Raw genomic sequence first — 24,631 nt, 5'->3', positions numbered from 1 at the left:
TATCATCTGCATACTGATGAACACCCAGCCCAAACCTCCTGATGATCTCTCCCAGTGGCTGCATGTAGATGTTGAAAAGCATGGGGGAGAGGAGCATGGGGGAGAGGAGACCATTTATGGTCTTTTAAACTGGGGGTGGGGTACTGTTTTTGTTTGTTACTATGCGTCAGGGAACTTCCATCAGCTCAGGGGGCAGAGGGGAAAAGCCGGATGGATTACAGAGAGCCCCCAAATATTGTGGGAAGCAGCTCCTCCTCAGCGGAGGAGAGTAACCACGCCTCCAGTGGAGAGGAGCTGCAGGGCTCGGAGGAGGCGAGGGGGGGCCAGGACACCTTGCCTGGGCAAAGCGGGGAGGAGAGAGGTCCTTCGATACCCCGGCCCTCCCTGCGCAGTAAGCTTCCGTGCCGAGAGGGGAGGCGTAGACTGGGCGTCAAGAAACTACTCTGCTGGGGAAGGTTTAAGGACCGCCCACTCATGGATTCTTCCAGTGAATGAGCCAGCCACGGGAGAGTGGCGCTCTGGACAGATAAAGTTTATTTTGGCATCAAAAGCAAGGCTTCACAGCCAAGCAGGGAGGCATTTGCCTGCTTGCTCTTGAGCAACCCCTTGGAACCCTAACACTATGTTATGTATTTTTGTGTTCTTATATAAATCACTCTGTGATCCTCGGATGAAGGGTGGTATAGAAATTGTGTGTGTGTGTGTGTGTGTGTGTGTGTGCAAATTAATTGAAACAAATAATGTAGTTTATTGTACAAAGCTCACATATACGTACATTAGCAATGGATATGACCTCCGTTATTTTTAAACAGCATTTGAACAGGGTTTGGCATGGAGTCTACTAGTTTTGAACAGTCACTGTTGATTTTTGGATCCCTGTACCACACTTGAATCAGTGCCTGAATGAGCTTCTCCATAGTCGTACAGTCTACAGCACAGAGGCGACTTTTGCAAATACAGTGGTACCACTGGTTACAAACGCTTCTGGTTACGAACGCTTCAGGTTACGAGCTCCGCTAACCTGGAAGTAGCTGCTCCTGGTTGCGAACTTTGCCCCAGGATGCGAATGGAAATTGCGTGCTGGAGGGGCGCATGCAGCAGAATGCTCCATTAGCGAAAGCGCACCTCAGGATAAGAACGGTTTTAGCTTAAGAACGGACCGCTGGAACGAATTAAGTTCGTAACCAGAGGTACCACTGTAGCCCACAAATTCTCAATGGGATTTACACCCGGGGAATTCCCTGGCCGATCAAGTACCTGCATTTGCTGCTCTGTCATGAATTTCTTCACCACTTTCAATGTGTGACAGGGGGCTAGGTCCTGCTGCAATATCCCAGTACTGCCAGGATACCTCTTTTCCAGCTCTGGAATAACTCTCTTTTGTAGAACATCAGTATATTGTGGCGAGCGCATCATTCCTTCTATTGGTTGCAGACTTCCGACACCATAATGATCGACTGATTTTCCGTGTTTGTTTTGAGTACAAGATTACAAGTAAGATAGAAAACATGCTTTGTTTCAATTAATTTGCACAAGGTTGTGTGTGTGTGTGTGTGTGTGTGTGTGTGTATGGGGCAGGCACAGCCGGAAAGGTTCAGTGTTCCTAGCCATTTTTCTTGTGTCAGTCCCCATACATGTTACATCTGTGTAGATATTCTTACTGTGTTATTGTAGCTTCCATTGTCTCCATAGTGGCATCAGTTTAGCAACCACTTCATGTATCCAGTAGCCACTAATTGAGGAGGGAATGTTATCCTCTTCATCCTCTTATCTGCACCCTCTCTCCCTCCCTTCCTCTTTCCATGTAGGATTCCACTGTGGTGTGTAAGAAGAAATGCTCACCTCCTGGAGATTGCATTAAAGGCAAAGAGGAGTGCTGCAAGGAGTGTGTCTCATACATGTCCCCAGAGAAAACAAAAGTGTGCAAGTTTGGCAACAAGATCTTCCGGGTAAATGCCCTTTTTAAAAAAAAGAAACTGCCCCACTCGGGTATCATTGCAACACTTGAGTAATCACCAGGTTGCAATGAATCCAGAACAGTGGTTTTATCTTTTAGTAGTGCAGAAAGGCTCCCACACAAGGAATTAAAATAAAACAGAAAAAAGATTAGCTTTCTGCAGTCTGGTAAACTGACTCCTTTCTGCCTAGGCAGACAGCCGTGCTGCTTCCCTGTGCTATAAAATGCATTATAATGATGTGATTCAGTTTCCTTAGCACATCCCAATAGCTATAGTAAAGGTACCGTATTTTTCGCTCTATAAGATGCACCAGGCCACAAGACGCACCCAGTTTTTGGAGGAGGAAAACAAGAAAAAAAATATTCTGAATCTCAGAAGCCAGAACAGCAAGAGGGGTCGCTGCACAGTGAAAGCAGCAATCCCTCTTGCTGTTCTGGCTTCTGTGATAGCTGCGCAGCCTGCATTCGCTCCATAACACACACACACATTTCCCCTTACTTTTTAGGAGGGAAAAAGTGAGTCTTATAGAGCAAAAAATACGGTATTTCTCTGTGGCCTGTGGCTGAATAGACAAAGGCAAAATGGAACCTCTCCTCCAACTCGCAGGTGAGCCAATAGGAGCTGAATTCACCTTTTTGGATATAAAGTACACAGCTATAGATACATGCAGTGCTTCATGAGTTGGGAAGGCATGCGGTATTAATCTATTCCTGCCCTCCTTCTACCCAGGGTTATTGGGGATTCCCTCCCAGTACACTTCCCATATTATTGGGTGCCTGCTTGTTTTTTCAAGCCATGCATAATTTCTCCCCCCCCCCCCTCTGTTGGAACTGATTTCTGACACTGTGTCGACCATCTGTGTGTTGAGAGATCCAGGGATCAGATGAAAAGTTAAATCCCTTATGCACATAGTATTTACTCAGCCAATGCTGCTTTTCATTAATTTGCATTCCCCCCTACACACATTGCACAAAGCTGCACTGTACGTAGGTCCTGGAAACCCTGTTTATAGTCAATTGAAAGGAACTACTCTTCATTCATTCAGTTGGTGCTTACACACAGAAAAACCATTGTGCCACCAGCGAATTGTCTCTTTCTTACATGCATTCTTTCTTACACACACACACACACACACACACACACAACTCCTTGTGATTATCATATTGACTTGTACTCAAAGGAGCTACTTCACGTGCATACAAAGGATTGATTTTTTTCTTTAAACCCAAGTGCCCAAGTCATACACTGCTTTTGAAACACACCTCAGTTTCGAAATAGGCATTTGAAGTCTGGGGTTTGGTAGGACAGCTGTTCCAGAAACTCTTATCTAAAAACCACTTCCAGGTGCAGAAAATTCAGATCTTGGGATCCAGACTAGTATTGCACAGAACAAAATATCAGAATTATAACAGCAGACAACGACTGTCCAGCCTCTTACAGTGGCATAGTCAATGTGTACAATTATTCTTATTTCTAAGGCTGTATTCATTTTCTAGGGGGAGAGGCCCATGGAGCATAATGAGACTTATTTCTAAGTTAATATGTATAGGGTTGAACTATTATACAGTTAGTTGTCTCTGTTTCTTGTAGTTCCATAGACATTGTGTTTTGTGGAAAATAGCCTTTATTTTGTTTTGCCTTTAATACTTGCTTTGGTCTGTTGAGATGTGTTAATAATTATTTTTTTCCATATGTTCACTACTTCTTGGTTTATTGCCTCAGTTTTCAAAACTGGGATTATAAACTGAGCAATCTGAGGGGGGATCATTTTAAAGCCAAGAAAGGCGTTGTAAAGTTCAGAAAAGTGTAAAATCAGATTATTTTCTGATCCACACATTAGTCTAAAGAGTGCAGATGAGGTCAGCTCACATTAGAATTCAGATAAATTGAATTCCTCAAGTGTCTCTCTTCTTCATTTATTAAAATATTATGTAGAGTAGCAGAGGGAGAAAAATGATTCATGGGAAATAGTTGACTGGGAAATGGTCTTCTGAAAGCCACAAATAAAGTGAATGAGTACTTTGCAAGAGAACTTGAGAAATCCCAGAGGACTGTGTCCTGTGTCAGGTACTCAGTCATTGTCTTGAGACAGATTACCCACAGTGCACCCTGCTCTCACCTGTGGCTCATAGAAGCTGTCAGCATTTGATAATAAATAAATAAATAAAGGGTTCCTATCACATTTTTATTGTATTCTGCACCACACTGATCCACAGCACTCTGTTACTACCTACCCCACCTTCATTTCCTTCCAATAAATCGAAGGCTTCTGTAAGCTGGATAGAAAAGGAACAGTGGCTGGACCTCTGATGGGTAAAATAATGCTTTAAGAACTGCATTTGGCCCAAGCAGTCCATAAGGAAGGAAGCCAGGGCATTTCTGAAGCAGCACTTGGGAGTCACAGAGCTCTGTACCTGCTCAAATTCTTGGGTAATTTTTGTTCTCTATCTGTTATAAGCATTTTCAGATGTTTAGTGGATCAGATGTCTGCCTTTGCACTGTAAGTAATCCAAATCTGAATTCAGTATTAAGTACATTCCTGGGCTGAAGGAGAACGATGCCACATCTGGGAATAAATTTTCAGTGTCCTGACATCGTTATCAAATACTTTCACGCGCGGTAACTTAAACATGCCAATCACAGTGGCTGTGTTGAATCAAATTTTTATAATTATGTCATCCCAAATGAGATGTTCATGATACTGTGCGATCACAACTCGAATGTTTTTCAGGAGAAAAGGCAACTAATCAGGATGTTGCTAGAAAATTCTGACACATCTTCATTAAGCGTACAGTAAAACTCCTCTATCTGGAAGGATCAGAGTGAAAAACCATCCCTGATGAGCTTCCATCTTTAATCCAACTGGGTGGAGATGGACATCTCAGAAGTGATTTAGACTAAACAATGACATAACTCCCCAACAGGGAGAGAGTTGCTTTTTCCTTGTATAACAAGATGATGCATTACTGGATCTGCTTCCTTCTGCTGCCCCAGCTGATGGCTGTATCATGTTCTCCCTCCTGCAGGATGGAGAGATGTGGTCCTCCGTTAACTGCACCATCTGTGCTTGTGTGAAAGGCAAGACCGAGTGTCGCAAGAAACAGTGCATTCCAGTCAGCAGCTGCCCTCATGTGAGTGTGTGTCCTTTTCCTCCTGTTTATAAATTGATAGAGCTTTTCAGTAGAAACTTTGGCAGGCTTGGTTTACGCAGACTTGGGAAAAGGAGAACCAGAATGAGACTCCAAGTCCTGGGGCAGAGTGAAATATTCAGAACAGGACAGCACGTTTCCCCCTGTTTCTTCTGCTCTCCTCCAGACATTTCTTTCTGATTCTGTGACTGCTAATCTCAGTTTTACATCAACTAGTGCTCTTTCCTTTCATGCTCGATATATATATATATATAGCCCTCTCGCTTTACTTGCCTTCGTTGGGTGTCTTGTGCCATAGGCATGGTGATTTGCTTAATAAGTATCTGTTTAAAATGTTTAGAGCTGGCTAAATTTACTTACTTGGAAGTATGCCTTAGTATTTCAGTGGAGTTTGCTGGCATGCAAGTGTGCTAAGGACGTTGCAAAGCTGCTCCTACAGGTGGATGTAGGTAAAGAAAGCGGTAAATACATTTGCATAGTCTTTATATAGGGTTGGTAAACAAATTTGGCGTTGCTGTTGACTGTCCCACAGACTGATGTCCTCGGATTTGCATTCATCTGTGTTTGCAAGGAGAAAGTAGCACATTGGGAGCCAGCGTGGTGTAGTGGTCAAGAGTGGTGGACTCGTAATCTGGTGAACCGGGTTCGCTTCTCCGCTCCTCCACATGCAGCTGCTGGGTGACCTTGGGCTAGTCACACTTCTCTGAGGTCTCTCAGCCTCACTCACCTCACAGAGTGTTTGTTGTGGGGGAGAAAGAGAAAGGAGATTGTTAGCGGCTTTGAGACTCCTTTGGGTAGTGATAAAGCGGGATTTCAAATCCAAACTCTTCTTCTTCTTCTTCGTTTGCCCACAGTTGTGTGGCAAATGCTGATACTGTATAAAATATCATTAGAACACTTCCACAACAAAAACAGCAAAAATGTATTTCAGTGCTGCCTGCAATTGCTTCCTTCCGTTAAAGAGATTTCTTGAGAGATTTTAGAAAGTTTTAGAGATACCAGAGCTGCAGCAACTATCTGCAGATGTGTACGTGTGAGTTTCAGGATACCTCTACTCTGTGAAGATGAGCAAGTGTGAGCCTAAGCACATTTGTGCATTGAGAATGTGGTACTTAACTATGGTCTTGCCATGTAGATGTTACTGAAGCAGGGTAATGAAATCCTGCTAGATTAGAATCACTTCAGAAACGTCTCAAAAGCACCTTATCTGGTACCCCTCCCAGAAGGAATTACAGAAGGGAAAGTATATTACTTTGTACCTCTAACACTCTTGGGAACTCTGTTATACTTCAGTGTCCACGGTTATCTGCTTGTGTCTCATGTATCTTATTCTGTGCTCAAGAAAGCGAGGCGTGGTCTTACAAAAAAATAATGGATAGGCTGTTTCACAGTATTTTCAGAGAGAGTTCTTTAGAGCCATGAATCATAAAAGCATCATGTCATCAGCCATAATGGACTTCATCATCTGAAGTAGCCTCATATTACTTCCCAACAAAAAAAAATCACTTCCTGTTGATTTTGAGTTAAGGCTGATTAAGTAATCTAATACTAATCTTTATGTTTTGAGAGATGGGGGATGAAGCTATAACATTACATTTGAATGCATTTCATGAATGGGAAAAAATGAAAATGAAAGGCTAATTTTATGCAGAATCAGTTGGCGCTGTGGTTCATAATGAATGTGTTACTAGCAATTTCACAATGCACATCCCAATGATAATGTTCATTGTACAAGGCAGTTTGGGACACTGTGTTTTGCTGCCATGCTACCCTGGTCCTGTCGATTCACCAGAATTGTTAAAAATAAGTTGATATTATTATTTATTAAATTTATAAAATTAAAAGTTGGCAAGTCTTCATTATTCTAGACAGGTTTCCTAGGGGAAACTGAAATGGGTGTTTGGTGGATGTCAAGTTACCTGCTTGCCTGTTTGGTAGCAATGTGACTGTGTAGTGTTAACAATTGGGACCTGCAGCAATAGAAAACATTGCAGTGTGGATTGCTCCTCTTCAAAGATCCAGCCAGCCAACCATACTCTCTTGCACGAGACTCCATTCTATATCCCCTCCCCTCTGATTTTCTAGACTCTCCTGATGACGATCCCTTTTCTGCATGGATGGTGCTATTTTGGCTACATACAGAGCACTGAAAATGATGATAGCTCCATTAACCTTGCTGAGATTTTTCTTTAAAAGTGTTGAGAAACAACACATGTCTGTTAATATGTCTCCTAATTTTGGTACAACCTGCAATTTTTCTGAGTACCCCATCCCCTTTTTCCTGGATTAATAATGACTCGATTCCAAATTAAAGCAAGTAGGCTTTCTGTATCCCGATGATGGTTGCGGAGAAGGGCCTTGGTAGAGTGGCAGAGCACATGTCTTGCATGTAGACAGTTCAAGCTCAATAACTGGAATCTCCAATTAGAAATGGAACATCCTCTGTCAGAAGCCCAGAGAACTGCTGCCAGTCTGTGTAGGAAATACTCACACATTGTAAGGCAGCTTCCAATGTCCATTGGGCCATTGGATGCACTGGTGTCCAGAGGACTTCGAGCCCATTGTCTGTATAGGGGCCCAACTCTGCTCTGTGCTATTTTAGTAGCTAGGGTCAGGGGTCATCCAGTGTACATGCCAGAAAGGGGGAGTGTGCAAGGAGCACTTGGAAACTCCCACACTTGTGCAAGATGAACAGAAGCCCCCCCCCCAGGCCTAGACTGCTGTACTTCTTCCTTTTTGGACTGTGGGGAAGGCATGATCCATGTTAGGAGAGGTACAGCAAAAGTGGAAGCCCCTGGGATTATGGGCCCAGTGATTTGATATCTGAAGGGGCCCTGGGACCTGCTGGAAGGCTGAGCCATTTCAGCCTCTTTCTGGACCCACTGTGGATAACCAGGCTGGTAGCCAGATGTCTGTTACGGACCTGAAAACAGGTTACCAAAATCCTATCCATCGTCCTTTGCATTCAGCGGCAACTCAAGGCTTAGTTGGTGTTATATGACAATCTTTAGAGAGATTTATTCTGTGGATACATTTTGAGCCTACGAATTTGGGCTTCGGATTTACTCTGGGGCCTGTGTCCCATGCCTAACGTGGACAGTATTGAATTTTTTCGTACACATCTGCTATTCTTACAAACAGAAAGAAAAGTTGCTGGTCATACTCCAGTGCCAAATGAGGTACAAAACAACAGCAGCTGCTGCTGTTGCACAATGGAACACCACCAAGAAAGAAACCCTAATTAGTTCTGTCTTTTCAAAAGAATACGAAAAATAAAAGGATAGCGCTTGATATAAAACTGAAACTCTCATAAAACGAGGGGAAGAATAAAATATCCTACAAAATTCACAGATTCTCAAATGTGGTCTGCTTATAAATATTCATGGACCAAATTGGAATTGCATCTCACAGGCCGCTCCTAAGGGAGCCTTCAGTGCTAACGAACTCTAGCAGCACATGTTAGTAATAATGGGCTTCCTTATTCGACAAGACAAAAACAGACTCCTGTGCCAGCATGGTGGCTCAGGTAACCAGCCATAGCAGGTTGGCTGGCATACCCTAATTTTGCTTGAATTCCTTCCACTTGCAGCTTCCTTGATGGCTGCAGCCCTTTTATGAAAACACTGAGGTAAGACTATCCAGTGCAACGGAGAGGCATTTTTTCAGCTACGTACGTCCCAGCCGTGCTAGTCTAGTTTGCCCAGTTAAAACCTTCCCCTGCGGATACGGTGATTGGAGGGGGGGTGTTGCAGCACCCCCGTTAAAAGGACATGAAGGTGATTTATTACAACAGGTGCTTTACACTGAAGGAAAAAAGGTAAAGGTAAAGGTACCCCTGCCCGTACGGGCCAGTCTTGACAGACTCTGGGGTTGTGCACCCATCTCACTTAAGAGGCCAGGGGCCAGCGCTGTCCGGAGACACTTCCGGGTCACGTGGCCAGCGTGACATCGCTGCTCTGGCGAGCCAGAGCTGCACACGGAAACGCCGTTTACCTTCCCGCTGGTAAGCGGTCCCTATTTATCTACTTGCACCCGGAGGTGCTTTCGAACTGCTAGGTTGGCAGGCGCTGGGACCGAGCAGCGGGAGCGCACCCCGCAGCAGGGATTCGAACTGCCGACCTTTCGATCAGCAAGTCCTAGGCGCTGAGGCTTTAACCCACAGCGCCACCTGTGTCCCTATACTGAAGGAAGCAACTCTGCAAAATGACAGCACCTTGGCTGCTTTTCTTGGGCACCAGATTGTGAGTTGGTGTCAGCATTATGTAGTCCGCCTTATATTCCTACTTTTAGAATAGCTTTCCCATCGTCTGCTTTTCCTTCAGGGTGGTGTCTCCACAACAAAGTTGCGGAGTAGGTTGGGCTGAGAGAGCGGATGACTTAAGATCCAAGGTCACCAAACTTTATCGTTGAGTTGTGATAAGACCATCCCTCTAGCTGCTATATCACAGTGGCTTTGAAGGCAGGTTTTTAATACAAAGGGTTTCAAAACCAAGGCTCAGCCCTGGAAAACAAATAACATGGTAATGTAGAAGGATGTGCTTATGAGCATGTGCAGAATGTATTTCATCCTTACAACTCAGCACACTAGAGGTGATTACAGTGATGTGCTGTGTGCTGAGCTGGTCGTCTTCCAAGTGAAGAGGAGAATTTGCAAGTATTTGATTAGAAATCCAGAGAGGGAGGTGGATAATAAAAATATTCTGCACTGCTTAGAAGAACAACACAAGGATGGCCAAGGGGTTATGTGCTTGGCTGCCAAGGTAAGGCTTCCAGTCAGAGATCAGCCTGGCATATCTTAGTGCTATATTTGACCTTTACCAGCTTTTGCTACTTGGGACCTTGATGCTTGAAGGATTGTCTCTTCCCACACCTGTTCCTTGAGGTCAGCATCCGACGCCCTTTCTGCAAGTGCCTCTGCCAAATCAGGCCTCATGGTGGATGACTGTGTGGGAAAAGCCCCCCTCGGTTAGGTCCACCTGCTGCCAATTGTAATGTCTTTTCAGCACCAGGCAAATATTTCTCTGTTCCTCCAGGCTTTTTAATTTAAGTGGTGGTTTAGGGCAGTTTTAGCTCTGTGAATTTTTATTGCTCTGCTTTGTGTTTTTAATTGATTTAATACTGAGGGGATATGTTCCTCCACTCTCTGTTTCAAAAGTGGTCTTTTTGATACTATAATTATGTTTTATTTGATACATTTTATAGTCGTTTTATTGTAATTGGTTTTTCTTTTATTTAAAACAAGGTTCTTTTCCATCTTGTATGCTATCCACAAAAGCCTCTCCTCTTGCAAAGAGGGGAGGGGCTGTGGGCGGGACCCGATGTCTGCCTCCCCCTACTCACCTGGCTGGCGCACCTTGCCCACAGCTTGGAAGGGGCGGGGTTTGCAGCTCAACTTGCTGCTGCGCCAGCCATGCAGCCTCATTTTCCACCTTCCCGTCGCGAGTCAACCACCCTCCACTCCCTTAGAGCTCAGGGTTTTGGTTTTACTCTTGGCCTTGCTATGGACCTTAGGTTGGTCGCCCTGGTTGTCCAGGGGGCCTGGTAGGATTTTTTCCATCTGGCATTAGGCCTTGTGGTTTTTTCGCCTACCTCGTAGCAATCGTCACAACCTTCTTGTATTGGTGGGTAGGTGAGGCATTGGAATGTGTTTGTGGTGTGTGGAAGGGCTAGGTGTGGCCATCGCCTATGCCTTCAATTTTGAGTATTCCGTTAAAGGAATCCGGCGGTCGTGGATCCTGTCCGATGCCTGCTTGGCGGGAGGCCATGGCACGACCCTCGGTGACATCAGGGGAGAGCTTATAGTTGGATTAGCATCAACAGGCTCCACCTACTGGTGAATAAACCCCCTTTTTAGGCTCACCCCTCTTCGAGTGGGTGGAGTCAATTGTCGTGATCCAATGCCTAGGCCAATACCTTTTCACTTGCTGTAATCAATAAAGTTGTGGCCTTTTCTTGCCCATTAACCTTATATTACATGTCTGTGTGTCTTCATTTCACTAAGTGGGGGTCGGGTCCTCGAACCACAAACTTCTGTTATAGGGCAGCCCATCTAAAGTGTGTGTGTATAAAGAACTTATGCCATCTGGAACATAGCTGCATTTCTAGGTTCAATTCCTAACATCTCCAGTTGACAGGATCAGATAATAACTATAAAAAGAGAAAGATCTTTCTTTCTTTCTTTCTTTCTTTCTTTCTTTCTTTCTTTCTCTCTCTCTCTCTCTCTCTCTCTCTCTCTCTCTCTCTCTCCTGCAGATGCCTCCTTCATATGCCACATAAACCATAGTTAATGGCTAACCCTGGTTGTGTCCTTCTGGATTGCTTCATTCCTTCCCACTTGTTTGTGGAGAAAAGAGATCATGCTCTCTGGCTTAGTATTATGCCCAAATCAAGGGTTCTGTCTTGTTTAGTTCTCAGCAAACCACAATATGTAGCCAGTGGTTGTTCTTGACTTACTGATTATGACTTGTTGGAGCAAAGCAAATTGCAACCTCAGGTTTGGACTTCATGCACAGCCATCCAGCCACCAAAGGTTGACTTCTTAATTAGACTCATAGGCTGGGATCCAAAGATCAGCACAACTAGTTCCATGCACCCAGAGGGGCTTTGGCCTTTTGTTGCTTAAGCCACACAGTGAATCACTTGTAAAACCAAACTTGTAGTTTTGAGAAGCCTTTTTAAGTATCGCATAAGGAGCCTGCTTTATGAAGAAAAAAAGTCAAAAATCCCACTGGACCTGCCCAAGCCCTTGGAGACCACAAAGGAGCGCTTTGAATCTTCTCCATTCAAGCTAATGCCAATGAAATTAATTAAGCTACTTTTTTAATAAAGATTTTTACTGGAGCTTAAAAAACAAAAACAAAAAACCACCATACCACATGTGTGGTTTTTTTTTTAAATTTTAGCCGCTGCTACTCCTGCCAGAAGTTGTTACAAAGGTTTGGCCTCTTCAGCATATCAAATAAAGAACTGAGCTTTGTCTTTATTCAAAACGCAGGAATAATTTATACATTCAGATGAGATTAAAATGGCATTTGACTCTCCACTAAGCCAGGAGTACAGGAAAACATCTTCTATCCTCAAAACATACACTGAAACTGCAAGTAACAGAGCTCCGTTTACTCCAATTTTAAAGCACATTTATCTGGTCAAAGAATTCTGGGCACTGTAGCTTTTTCCGGGTTGGCTGGGAATTGTAATTCTGTGAAGGGTAAACTACCTTGCCCAGAATTCTTTGAGGGGGGAAATGTGCTTCAGATTTGCTTTAAAGGTATAGTGTATTCACAGCCTCTGGTGATGGAGTTAGGTTCTTTCCCCCCCTTGCTGGATCAGAGTCTAAAACATCAGTTTTTAAAAGATATTATAGGCAAATTGGATCCAGGAAGTGACTTAGCTTCAATTAAGGTGGTCAAGTTCCATCTGTTTCACTATAAGCACTGACACAGAATCCAGACCACACAAAAAGAAATGATGCAGCTCAGGTTTGTTAGTTTTTTAAAAAATAAAGAGCGAAGGAAATGCTCCCGAGGCTTCCATTCAACAATTGGAAGCAATTGCTACAAGACTTTTGCTACAACAGGGGATATTGTTACCCTTCAACAATGGCTGCCTGAAATCCAAACTCCAATTTCTCTCCTGATGGTAGAAGCTTCAGTCCTCTGTGCTTGCAGAAATTGGCTGGTGACCCCATGTGGCAAAATACCTGCATTAAAAAGTCTTCATACGTGTCTGAGTGAGACTCCCTCTCGCTCTATGATCTTTCCCCTCTTTCCCCAATATTCTAATCATCAAACTTCAATACCCCCATTGTTCTTTAGACCTCCCCACACTTCTTTTGCAACTTCCAAATTCTGCCAACTCTCCATGGCCTTTCTTATTGCAGTTCAAATTTCAACCTGTCAACGTTGGATCATGACACGATTTGCAGTTTCCACCCTTTGCTCTATTTTTACCTGCAAGCATAAGGCATGCAACACTCCACATAGCCTTACAGCTACAGCTTTGCTTGTGGAAAAAGATTTGTTTATACAGTGGTGCCCCGCAAGACGAATGCCTCGCAAGACGAAAAACCCGCAAGACGAAAGGGTTTTTCGGTTTTTGCGACGCTTCGCTAGACGATTTTCCCTATGGGCTTGCATCGCAAGACGAAAGCCCATAGGGAAATCTCGGGGACCTTTTTTTAAATGCTGGCGGTGGGGAGCAAAGCCTTTCCCCCCCCCCTCCGGACTTCAGAAGAGGTCCAGGAAGGCCGGCGGGGGCGAAAGGCTTTGCTCCCCACCGCCAGCATTTTAAAAGCAGTCCGGGATAGCAGGGAAGCGCTTCCCGCTGTCCCGGACGGCTTTTGAAGGCAGGCGGGGGAGCAAAGACTTTTGCCCCCCGCCCGCCTTGGGAAGAGGTCCTGGACCTCTTCCGAAGGCGGGCGGGGGGCAAAAGTCTTTGCTCCCCCCTGCCTGCCTTTCCGGGAGAGCGGAAAAGGCAGCGCTGCCTTCCCGCTCTCCCGGAAAGGAGAAGGCTTCGCTGCCGCCCGCCAGCATTTTAAGATCGCCCCGGACAGCGGAAAAGTCTCCGCTGTCCCGGGAAGGCAGGCGGGGGGGGGAAGCAAAGACTTTCGCCCCCGCCAGCCTTCAGAAGAGGTCGGGGGACAGACTGTCCCCAGACCTGGTCTGAAGGCGGTTCGGTTTCCATAGGAACGCATTAATTGATTTTTAATGCATTCCTATGGGAAACCGTGCTTCGCAAGACGAAAAACTCGCAAGACGAAAAGACTTGCGGAACGAATTAATTTCGTCTTGCGAGGCACCACTGTATCACACCAGCTTGACCAGGCCTTCACTACTGTTCTTCTATAGGTATTCTTCTATAGGTATCACAAAGTAAGTAAAGGTAAAGGGACCCCTGACCATTAGGTCCAGTCGTGGCCGACTCTGGGGGTGCGGTGCTCATCTCGCTTTATTGGCTGAGGGAGCCAGCGTACAGCTTCTGGGTCATGTGGCCAGCATGACTAAGCCGCTTCTGGCGAACCAGAGCAACGCACGGAAACGCCGTTTACCTTCCCGCCAGAGCGGTACCTATTTATCTACTTGCACTTTGACATGCTTTCGAACTGCTAGGTTGGCAGGAGCAGGGACCGAGCAATGGGAGCTCACCCCGTCACGGCGATTCAAACCGTGACCTTCTGATCGGCAAGTCCTAGGCTCTGTGGTTTAACCCACAGTGCCACCCGCGTACCTTTAATGTTTAATAGGTTCTTGTATTTTAGTGTTTTGTTGGAAGCCACCCAAAGCACTGACTCACTACAGTGGTACCTCAGGTTAAGTACTTAATTCGTTCCGGAGGTCCATACTTAACCTGAAACTGTTCTTAACCCAAAGCACCACTTTAGCTAATGGGGCCTCCCACTGCTGTTGCACCGCCGGAGCACAATTTCTGTTCTCATCCTGAAGCAAAGTTCTTAACCTGAGGTAATATTTCTGGGTTAGTAGAGTCTGTAACCTGAAGCGTTTGTAACCTGAAGCATATGTAATCTGAGGTACCACTGTATAGTAAGAGTGTGCAAGCCAGCTTCAAATAGACTTTCTTTACCTGCTACTTTCTTCAACACGCTTGAAGTGCTCAATAGACCTCAAGACACCTTCAATCTGTCCTGACTTGGTGGTGGCTGGAGGAAATTCTGGAACACTGCTGCTATTGATGCTAATTTTGCTTCTTTTAAGTGACAATCATGGAGTATGTTTTAGATCAGCACCAATAGTCAATGTGCCTCTGTGGGCTGTCTGTCTTTCCCTTTACCATTTTTCTTTGCAAAAGTGTTTAACTTTGCTTTTCTTCTGTGTTACCCTGAAGCCTGTGTAAATTGTTCACTAGTTGAGTGCTGAATGCTAAAGAAACATGTCTCAATGCAACTAATATGCCCCTAATATGTATGGTATATAATAATCTGAATATACTTCATTGAGTATTTTTAAATTATTATTATTTTTAATACTAACCGAGTTTATTTTTGCTTCTACTACCCCAATATGGGAGCAACTATACTCTTAGCTGATATTTATATATATGAGCATGACGTTAACTGACATTATGAAAACAATAGAACCATAGAATTGTAGATTTGGAAATGAAAATGAGGATCATCTAGTGCACCCCCCCCCCAAAAAAGTGCAGGAATAGACATGACCTTTTAGAAAGCAAAAAATAAATAAATTGTGTTTTTAAAATGGATAGTGTAATTTGTGAATTTGGGCCCATTGTGCCAAAAATCAGATGAAGTCACACCAAACTCATGTTTTGGTCTGTCAACTTGATTCGGAGCGGCACCTGGCATCCAAATGTCGGTCAGGACCCCCACTTTGGGAACCCTTGTCCTGAGTTTGGTAACAATATCTTGAGTGGCAGTTGAACCGTTGGGTGAAGTCATGCCAAAGTTACATTTCAGTCTGCCATCTTGATTCAAAATGGCTCCTGTACTTTCAACAACAACAAAGACCACCGTTCCAACTCAAGAACCTTCGCTCTGAGTTTGGCACTTATATCTCGAAAGGAGGCTGACTCTGTGTCAAGAAATGTGTGAAGTCGTGCCAAAGTGATCTTTCAGTCTTCCTTCTTGATCCAGAATGGCACCCGGCAGCCAAATAGTGACAAAGTCTGCCACCCCCATCTCAGGAAATCCTGTGCTGGGTTTGGCAACAATATCTTGAAATTAACAATTATCTTGATAAACCTATGCCAAAATATGGGTATAGTCACATCACAGCCACATTTTCATCTTGATTCCAAATGGTCCTCACACCCAAACATCAACCCTCTCCTTGAGAAGCCTCATGCCAAGTTTGGAGACGTTACCTTGAGAGGTGTCTAAGCTTATAGAGAACAACAACAAACAAATGGGCAAACAAATTGCTTTCCAAAATATATAGTAGATTGGTTGCAGATTTGTATACAGATACATAGCTGCAGAAGGAAAGTTTTGAATGGCTTTCCACATTTTTCTATACTTTCAAACTGTGACCATTGCTCCAAATGTCTCCCCCTGCCATTAAATATTGTTTATATTTATCCCATTTAGGGAAAGATCCTGAACCGAAAAGGATGCTGTCCCATTTGCACTGAAAGTGAGTAAGTTCATTCTTCACATTTTTCCAACAAGTTTTTGAACTCTTCACACACTACTGCTATCTTGAGTGTTACTCCTGGCCTAGTCCATTTGCCATTATTGGGAGATTCTTGCCTAGCCTGTTGAGCCAGAGGCTGACACCAGTTCCTTGGTTTCACAGCTACCGTAGCCAGATGATTAGCAAGTAGTCTGCTTTCTCACAAAAGACAACCCTTGACAACAAGCCCAGACACTGAAGAAATAGTCTGGAACTAGGAGTCAATAACTCTCACTTCTTGGATTGGGGTTTGATGTTTCAAAATATTCCTGGGGAAATGAGAGAGACCCAGGTTCATTTGCGAAGGTGTGAATGTATATTATTGGAAAGGGCAATAGTCTACTTTCTCCAAAGAAAGCAAGTGCTAAATGCGAAGTCTCTCCAACGTGATTTATAAGGCAGCACGGAGGTACAATTTAAAGGCTGGTAAAAACAAAATATGGTGTATGGGAAATATGTTGGAGTACAGAAGAATATACAAAAGAGAAAAGGAAAAGGGAACAGCCCATAAACATCGAAAAGGGAAGAATTCCTTGGACACCACCCTGGAAATAGGTTATGATTGACAGTGGCTTGAATTACTGCAGGTGAATATTTCTAAAAATATTCACCTGGACTATCCTTTCAATCACAGCTAGTCCATTAATTGGACATAGATTTAAACAGTGCACAGTGCAATTTATCGTTGCAAAATACCAGAATGATAATGAGAGAAACTTCACTGAATGATTTTCCACATAATTTAATGCAGCTTGTAGTTTTCCTGGGCTATAATGAAAATATTTATAGATGGAAAGTCAGTGGGATTAAACACTGAGTATAGGAGTTGCTCTTTCTGAAATATTTTAACTGAATTTTGAAAGAACTATGTTTTAAATCTCGGTGGTATGTAATTTTGGTTGAATTAAGAACAATTAACTTAAATTGTTGCATGATGCTCCCTGGTGTATTATATAAACAAGAGCCCTGAGCATGTGAGAAACCAGAGGCAATGTGCCTTTGCCACCAAGCTGTGGGCACATCATTGTAAAATAACAGCAGAGATATGCCAAGTGGTGCAGTCGCTTCATTAGGAACAAATTGTACTTGTAGTTGTGGGAAAGTGACTCATCTGAGGCGTTGGGAAATAAAATGGACCGCCTTGTGTTTCTGTGCTGATGCCCACTGAAATCACTACAAGCTTTTCCATTGACAGTGGGAGGGTTCAAAACACAATAGCCGACTTTCCCACTGAGTTTTTATCTAACGGAATGATGAAGACTCTCCTTCTCCTTATTCTTGGAAGTCAGCAAGGCCTGACAAGGTGCCAAAATAAAATGGCCTTTCCAGAATGGTGGGTTGCCTCTCTCTGTAGAAGCCTTGTGGTTTGGGGCAGTAGCACTTGGAATAACAACAAGGAGATATAATGTTTTATACAGGTTATGCCCTCAGGCAAGGTGGGTGAATAGGAAGTTGGATCCTAAACAAAACAGATCCTAAAGAAAATGGGTCCCTTGACCTATGGCAAACAACTAACAACTACAGCCAGCGGATCCCACCGGAAACAAAAAAAAATACTACATTGACTATTATTATTATTATTAGTTATTATTATTCAGTTGTCTTTTCCATCTAAGTTTTAGTGGTCTAGTAGCAGATACCTCTGATACCCTTGTGCCTCACAAGGAGAATTAAGGACATGTTTCCCTTGCCTCTCTCCCAACAGAAGTCATCACATGGGGCAACCAGAGCAGTATCTTTGCCAAAACTGGGCCTAAACCCCAATTGAAACGAATCTTCACCCAATAAACATGTAAATTGCAGATGAGCAAAACATATATGCATCTTTAAATTCTGGGTACATGTTCCTGGGGGCCTTGGCCATTCCGGACAAGCATACATGGGTGTTTAAAGATACTTGTACAACTGTATAAGTTATTCCTGGCATTGCATGTACACCAAGTGTGAAGCTATCCCAAAAGTTCTTGACTCAAGTTCGCTGTCCTCATTCACAATATCAGTAAAGAAAAGTAATCCTTTTATCTGACTCCACTATTTTTTCCAACTATGTTTTGTGTCAGTTAAGCATACTCCTAGAATCTGTTGTGATGAATTTCATTGATTCAACTGTATACCTACTTTTGAGCCACCCTGTATTAATGTGCTGAGACACATTGCTGGGTTGTTGTTTTTGTACACCATGAGGAATGCAATTCAGCTTCATTCTGCCTGTGATATTCCTAGCTTTCAAATTAATGTTTGCCCCCATTTGATTTAAGGATCTGCAGCTTGCTTTGATGCTGAAGCCTAATTCACATTTTGGCCAACTGTCTCCTGTGTTTCATTTTTGGTTTTTGAAAAGCCAAGTCCCGTTGAGTTATGTATGTGTGAACAAATTACTCTCCATTCTGTTTTTTAATGTCATAGTTTTACTCAGAAAGCATCCAAATCCCTCTTAGTTATGGTTTATATAATATTTTCCTTGGCTGCTGTAAATTAGCTGCAAGCCCTGCCTCAAGAGTCTGTTACATCTGGACACTTTGGAATTAACTTGACTCTTCTGGTGTTCTGGCCCGTCTTTCCTCCGCTGCCTTTTGCACAGATTGTGCGAGAGTCTTGAATTCCAGTTCTCCCCGCATGCAAGAAAGCCATCCTCCTAATATGGTCATTTCTTTCTTTTCTGTTGTGGCATGTGGGTTATTAGATACCATGAAAACAGTCCAAGAATCCTTCAGAACTCTTTCCAATAGCTAAGTAATTTAGAGTATCAACTCACCGCATCATGAGCTCCTAAACTGAGACTGCCAAGTCCAGGGACAAGTAAACTGTATGATTTTGATTTGGGATAGTGAGTAAATGGCCATTTACTTCATGTCGGTGCATATGTTGGTATACAGCTTGGCCCCATGCCTTGTGAATCTGGAAAAGGGCATTCGTTTAGTGAAGTCAATGGAGCACAGAGGATATTTTGAAAGCAAAACCGAACACATGCATTTTAAAGTCACATTCATCTGAAGGGGAGAGAATTAAGCATGTGATTCACTCTCTCTTTCAAATCAGTGAGACTTGAAAGTGCTTAAGCTCCCTCAGCATTGAGTAACTGGAGACAGACACTTCACACCAGGGATGAAGGGAAAGACTTCCTGACCCCAGAGCCTGTACCCAGAAAGATTGGGACCTAATCATCATCTCCACTTGAAATTAAACACTGCTTCTTCCCAATTCCTTTGTCCATCCGTCCCATGATGAAAGTTTGGTTACACTCTGAAGTTTCCTTTTGCTGTAAAGGTCCACAGGACAGGACGCCACACAGTGAGGTAGCCCACTTCATGTCTAGGACAGATGGACTCAATGTGTGGCCAGCTGGAGGACCAGAGAAAATGTCAGGAGGAGGAGGACAGGTGCCCTCAGAAACCATACTAAAGGACTATACAGTCGTACCTCGGCTCCAGAACGACTTGGGAGTCGAACATTCTGGCTCCCAAACAATCGAAAACGGGTGTTCCGGTTTTTGAACATGTTTTATTTTGGAAGCCAAGCGTCCTGAGCAGCTTCCACTATTGTTTCCAGTGCACCTGCGCAGTGGCGTAGCGTGGGTTGTCAGCACCCGGGGCAAGTAATTTGCGCCCCCAACCCGGTAGGGGCAGAGAGCTGCAAGTGCGAGCGCACCCCCCCAGATGTTGCGGCCGGTGCGGCCGGCCCCCCTGCACCCCCCACACTACGCCACTGCACCTGCGCAATTGGAAACCAGTTGGAATCTGCGCCTTGGTTTCCAAACATTTTGGAAGTCGAACAGATTTCCGGAATGGATTCTGTTCAACTTCTGAGGTATGAGTGTATAGTAATAAAGACTGAGAAGAGCTGAGGTTTCAGTGCTGCTTCTTTTGATTTTTCTTATTGAATTTTTAGCAGTTCAATTCAGTTGCTTCCATTTTTCTGATTTTGAGACTGTCACTTGTAATTTGATTATGGTGATTCATTGGTGTTAAATGTATCAGGCAAACGAAAGCCAGGACTTTCCTATGAATTATTTCTTCACCGCTCCAATTCATACAATCAGTTCATTTGGGACATCATAAATTGTTTTTGTTTTTTTAAAGCAGTTCTGGCAGTAATTATTTGAGAGTCTAGGCTACAATCCAGTACAGAATTAAGCATGCTTAAAAGTCCATCTATTTCAGTGGGATCTTCAAATGCACTTAATTCTGTGTTGGGCTGTGGCATTAATAGATTCCATTGCCTTGAATTTCTTCTCTTCCAAAGAATAGCAATGTTTAATCCAGATTGCACAGCACCGGTTGCCTTTTCTTTTATTATGTGGCAATGCAGAACTTCTCCTTTACCTTTGTGATGAAACCAACTACACATGGAATGCTGTATATAGTGTTAGTTGTCAGTCCTCAATCTTCTACCATTCATTGGACGACACTCAAATTCTAGGATTATGAAAGAGGGAGAACCCCCCCCCCCCAAACAGTCCTACATATTGCCAGAGCTGCAATATACAATTCATGGATTCTACCTCCACTTACCATTTTCTACAGCTGCAACAGTATACTGGGGATCCTACAGACTGTGGGTGCTGATAATCTATATCATTCCAGGACTTAAGGGCCATTTCATGACAGCTGTTATGTACTGAATTGAATAGGATCCAAACTGCAGCAGTCTGATTGGTCCTAGAACAATAGGATTCAGAATGCACCAGTCTGATTGGTCCTAGAACAATGCAGCAGTATGATTGGTTGGCAGGAACCACCCAATCATGCTCCAGATAGAAGTGAATCCACAACCTGATTGGCTTACAGTAGAATTCTGGAATTAGCCAATCATGTGCAGCCCATTGTGTAAATAATGTATATAAAGCAGATACTTTGAGGGGACTTTCATTCCTCCTCACCACTACGAGCTGAATAAAGAGCACGAAATCACTTTGCGACTCTGAATATATTTCAACAGCAGTGCTCGGTTTCTCATTGAGTGTACCCTTGAAAGAAAATGCATGGTTTTCATGTCTTCTTCCAAGTGTTTGTCTCATTCACACACAAACACACACTTTTTTTAGATATATGCCTCCGTCACATTGTTTATGAAGTGGCCCAAAATGTTGGAAGGCCATTTGCATTCATTTAATGCCTGCTTTTCCCAACATAACATTTGGTCTTGATGGTGCTTTTGTTTTTCACTCACCTGCAGAGCCCGGAGTTTGCACTGTATTTGGAGACCCCCACTACAACACTTTTGACGGACGGACATTTAACTTTCAGGGAACCTGTCAGTACGTTTTGACGAAAGACTGCTCCTCCTCTACCCCGCCCTTCCAGGTGCTGGTGAAGAACGATGCCCGACGGACTCGCTCTTTCTCCTGGACAAAATCTGTAGACCTTGTGCTGGGCAGCAGTACCATCAGCCTCCACCAGCACCTGACAGTGAAGTGGAACGGGACACGGATCTCCCTACCTTACGACACGCCACACTTTCACATTGACTTGGAAGGCTACCTCTTGAAAGTGACAACCAAAGCAGGTGGGGCTACATGAGTGCCCTGGTTCTCAGGGCGAAGTAGTAACACAAGGGAGACATGTTTTGTTTTGGCTCTATAAGCTCTGGCGGTATTTACATTACGTTACTGTAATGGTTCTGGGGTTGCTCGTGCGTAAGTTGCCGCCACTCCTGGCTAGGTAACCTGGGTGAACCCTTTCTGTCTGGACAGCCCTTCACTTCGTGGCTGTCTCAGTCGCTGGCAGAATCCATCAGTGGGCGTTTCTTGAACTTCTTCCAGCAAAGAAATTCTTTGACGCCAAGTCTCCTCCTACTCTCCCTGCACGGAAGTCTTCTGCGCAGGGAGGCTGTGGGCAGCGGAGAACCCATGCTCTCCCCACTGGTCTCCGGGGAAGAGTCCTGGAGCCTCCTCTCCGATTCCCCCATCTGCCCCCCCTTCTCCACTGGTGTTACGCTGATTTCCTTCCCCAGCAGATGGGCTGCCTCTCTCCCTACTGGGACCCTCTCCGGCATCCCTCTGGAGCCTTCCCTCCGCCTCTGGCTCCGATGGCAGTTCCCTGACAGTTACATTAGAGTTGTGTCCCATTCTATCAGTATAGAAGCAACACCCAAGGCAGCTACAGTAAAATAATAATAAACAATTTAAACCAAAAGCAAGCGGATCTCCCCATTTCCCTTCCATGCCAGTTTTGAACGTGATCAGTTTTAGGTCTACTCTGTCCCTGTTCTGGATATTTTTTGTGGAGAGGGGAATTCACCCACACACAAAAAATCTTATTTAAATTGGACACATTGATCCCTAAAGTACGCATTTTCCATGCATTCTTCCCCCAAAATGCAAATTTGTACTTTTCAGTGCATTCCCCCTAAAATAAGCATTTTTGCACATTTTTTTCCTGTAAAATAATCATTTGTGTGTGTGTGTTTTCAAAAACTGATAGTATCATAGAATTCATAGAAATGCAAAATCCAATAGATTACTGTATTCCAAAGCACATATAATTCAGACCAGCAAATTAGGTTGGTTGGCTTTAAAATGCAGACTTGAAAAAAAATTATCTTCCATCCTTACATAAAACATCAGAATCAGCATAAGAATGAAGCTGTGCTCTTCATGCATGCCTCAGGAAAAATTCTCAGATAATTTCCTGGGCTCGTCTTTCTAAAAGGAATAAAATTTATTAGGATCTGTCAAAAGCGTCTATCCACGTCTGATGAACCAATCCATGTCTTACAATGCACAGGCAAATTTTGTGTAAAATGAACCAGGGAAGCTTTTGCCAACACAAGGTTTCCCTTTCCCATCCCCATCAAATAAATTTGAATTATCAGAAAATTTCTACTTGACGCTCCTCCAGCTGGCGTCAAGGCTTACAGGCGTTTAAACTGGGGATTCCAGGGTATTGGTTGCCTAGTTAATGAACATGGGCAATAAACACAGAATTGACTGCTTTGCCATTGTGGAGTTTGGTTCTTATAAAATGACAGTAACTTTGCCAAGGGAACCTTAGGATTACAGCAGTGCCACGCAAGACGAATGCCTCGCAAGACGGAAAACCTGCTAGACGAAAGGGTTTTCCGTTTTGGAGGTGCTTCACAAAACGAATTTCCTATGGGCTTGCTTTGCAAGACGAAAATGTCTTGCGAGTTCCTGCGGGCTTTTTTTCCTTCCCCCCTTTTCCCCAAGCCGCTTAACAGCTGATCTGCTAAGCCGCTTAACAGCTGATCCGCTAAGCCGCTTATCAGCTGATCCGCTAAGCTGCTTATCAGCTGATCCGCTAAGCCCACTAAGCCGCTAAGCTGCTAATAGGCTTGCTTCGCAAGACGAAAAAACCGCAAGACGAAGAGACTCACGTAATGGATTCTTTTCGTCTTGCGAGGCACCACTGTATCATCACAGCCCCAAAAAGCTTCTGAAGCAGCCCCAGGACACAGTTTGAAAACAACTGATCTCAGTTGTAGTTATGGCAAAAGCAGACATCAGGAATAAGCAAGCACTGTGCCAGAGGGGCTTGTAGAGTAGGGAATGAGTTCAGTAAATCATGTCCAACCCAAACAAACTCGGTAAAACAAAACAAATCCAGAAGGCTTTAGCAAACCCACCAGCCAACATGGCCTGCATGAAAGTTGCTTGCTGAACCAAAAACTGGTGTGATCTTGAACCCCAAGTGTGCAAGGAAAGCTGTTTGCTGTGCCTCCCTAAAGTATGGTGTTCTTGCGTAACATCTGTCTGGGTTTGCTTTCTGCCCAAATGAATTGCTTTTGCAACTGGATTCAGTCTTTTGTGTGCATGTGCATCTTGCATCATTCCAACCTGAAGCATGATTTAATTGGGAAATGGAGAACATCTGGTAGCTACTTTAAAGAAAACACAGAAATCTGAGGTTGCTGAATCCTAAAATTTCAAGATGCTTGACTATGTTTTATTAAATAAGTTTTATTTTTATTTTTCAAAGTTTAATCTATGGGTGTCACATTGAAATGAATTTGAATTTGATGGGCCAAATTTCCACCCACCAGATGGTTAGAAAGAACATCTGTTCATGAACAACAATCCCAGCCTCCTTTTTCAAAAAGCAGCCTGAAGTGCCTGCTTCGGGGCAGATCTACTCATAAGGAAGGAGGCTGATCTACAAGGCTCCTTCCAACTCTATGATTATAAATACCCCGGCCTGCTTCTTTTCAATAAGTGGTGCCTACTTGCCAGACGAAGGCGGCAACTTTCCGCATGATCTAAGAGGCTGGATTGATTTATTCAAAAGCAGCTTTGAATTCCTTGACAAAAAGTGGGGTGTATTTAAAAAATAAATAGATAGATGATAGATAGATAGATGGATGATAGATAGATGATAGATAGATAGATAGATAGATAGATAGATAGATAGATAGATAGATA

General features: G+C 43.8%; 1 protein-coding gene and 1 long non-coding RNA gene across 2 annotated transcripts in view; one reads left to right on the top strand and one right to left on the bottom strand.

The window, feature by feature from the left end:
* The window catches only part of LOC309380944, a 220,541-nt gene that overhangs the window by 120,342 nt on the left and 75,568 nt on the right, over positions 1–24,631 (bottom strand). The gene's annotated exons all lie outside the window — the stretch shown is intronic.
* Positions 1–24,631, top strand: part of BMPER (BMP binding endothelial regulator) — a 172,267-nt gene that overhangs the window by 92,774 nt on the left and 54,862 nt on the right. Inside the window, exons 9-12 of the mRNA XM_081931106.1 lie at positions 1,809–1,949; positions 4,985–5,089; positions 16,170–16,215; positions 21,430–21,759. Coding sequence (XP_081787232.1) covers positions 1,809–1,949; positions 4,985–5,089; positions 16,170–16,215; positions 21,430–21,759 — 622 coding nt within the window. The remainder of the gene's footprint in view (positions 1–1,808; positions 1,950–4,984; positions 5,090–16,169; positions 16,216–21,429; positions 21,760–24,631) is intronic.

The sequence above is a fragment of the Podarcis melisellensis genome (genome assembly GCF_964234715.1).
Source record: "Podarcis melisellensis genome assembly, chromosome: 12".
NCBI lineage: Eukaryota > Metazoa > Chordata > Lepidosauria > Squamata > Lacertidae > Podarcis > Podarcis melisellensis.
The sequence above is the reverse complement of the archived record's forward strand: the minus strand, read 5'-3'. Positions and strand labels throughout refer to the sequence as shown.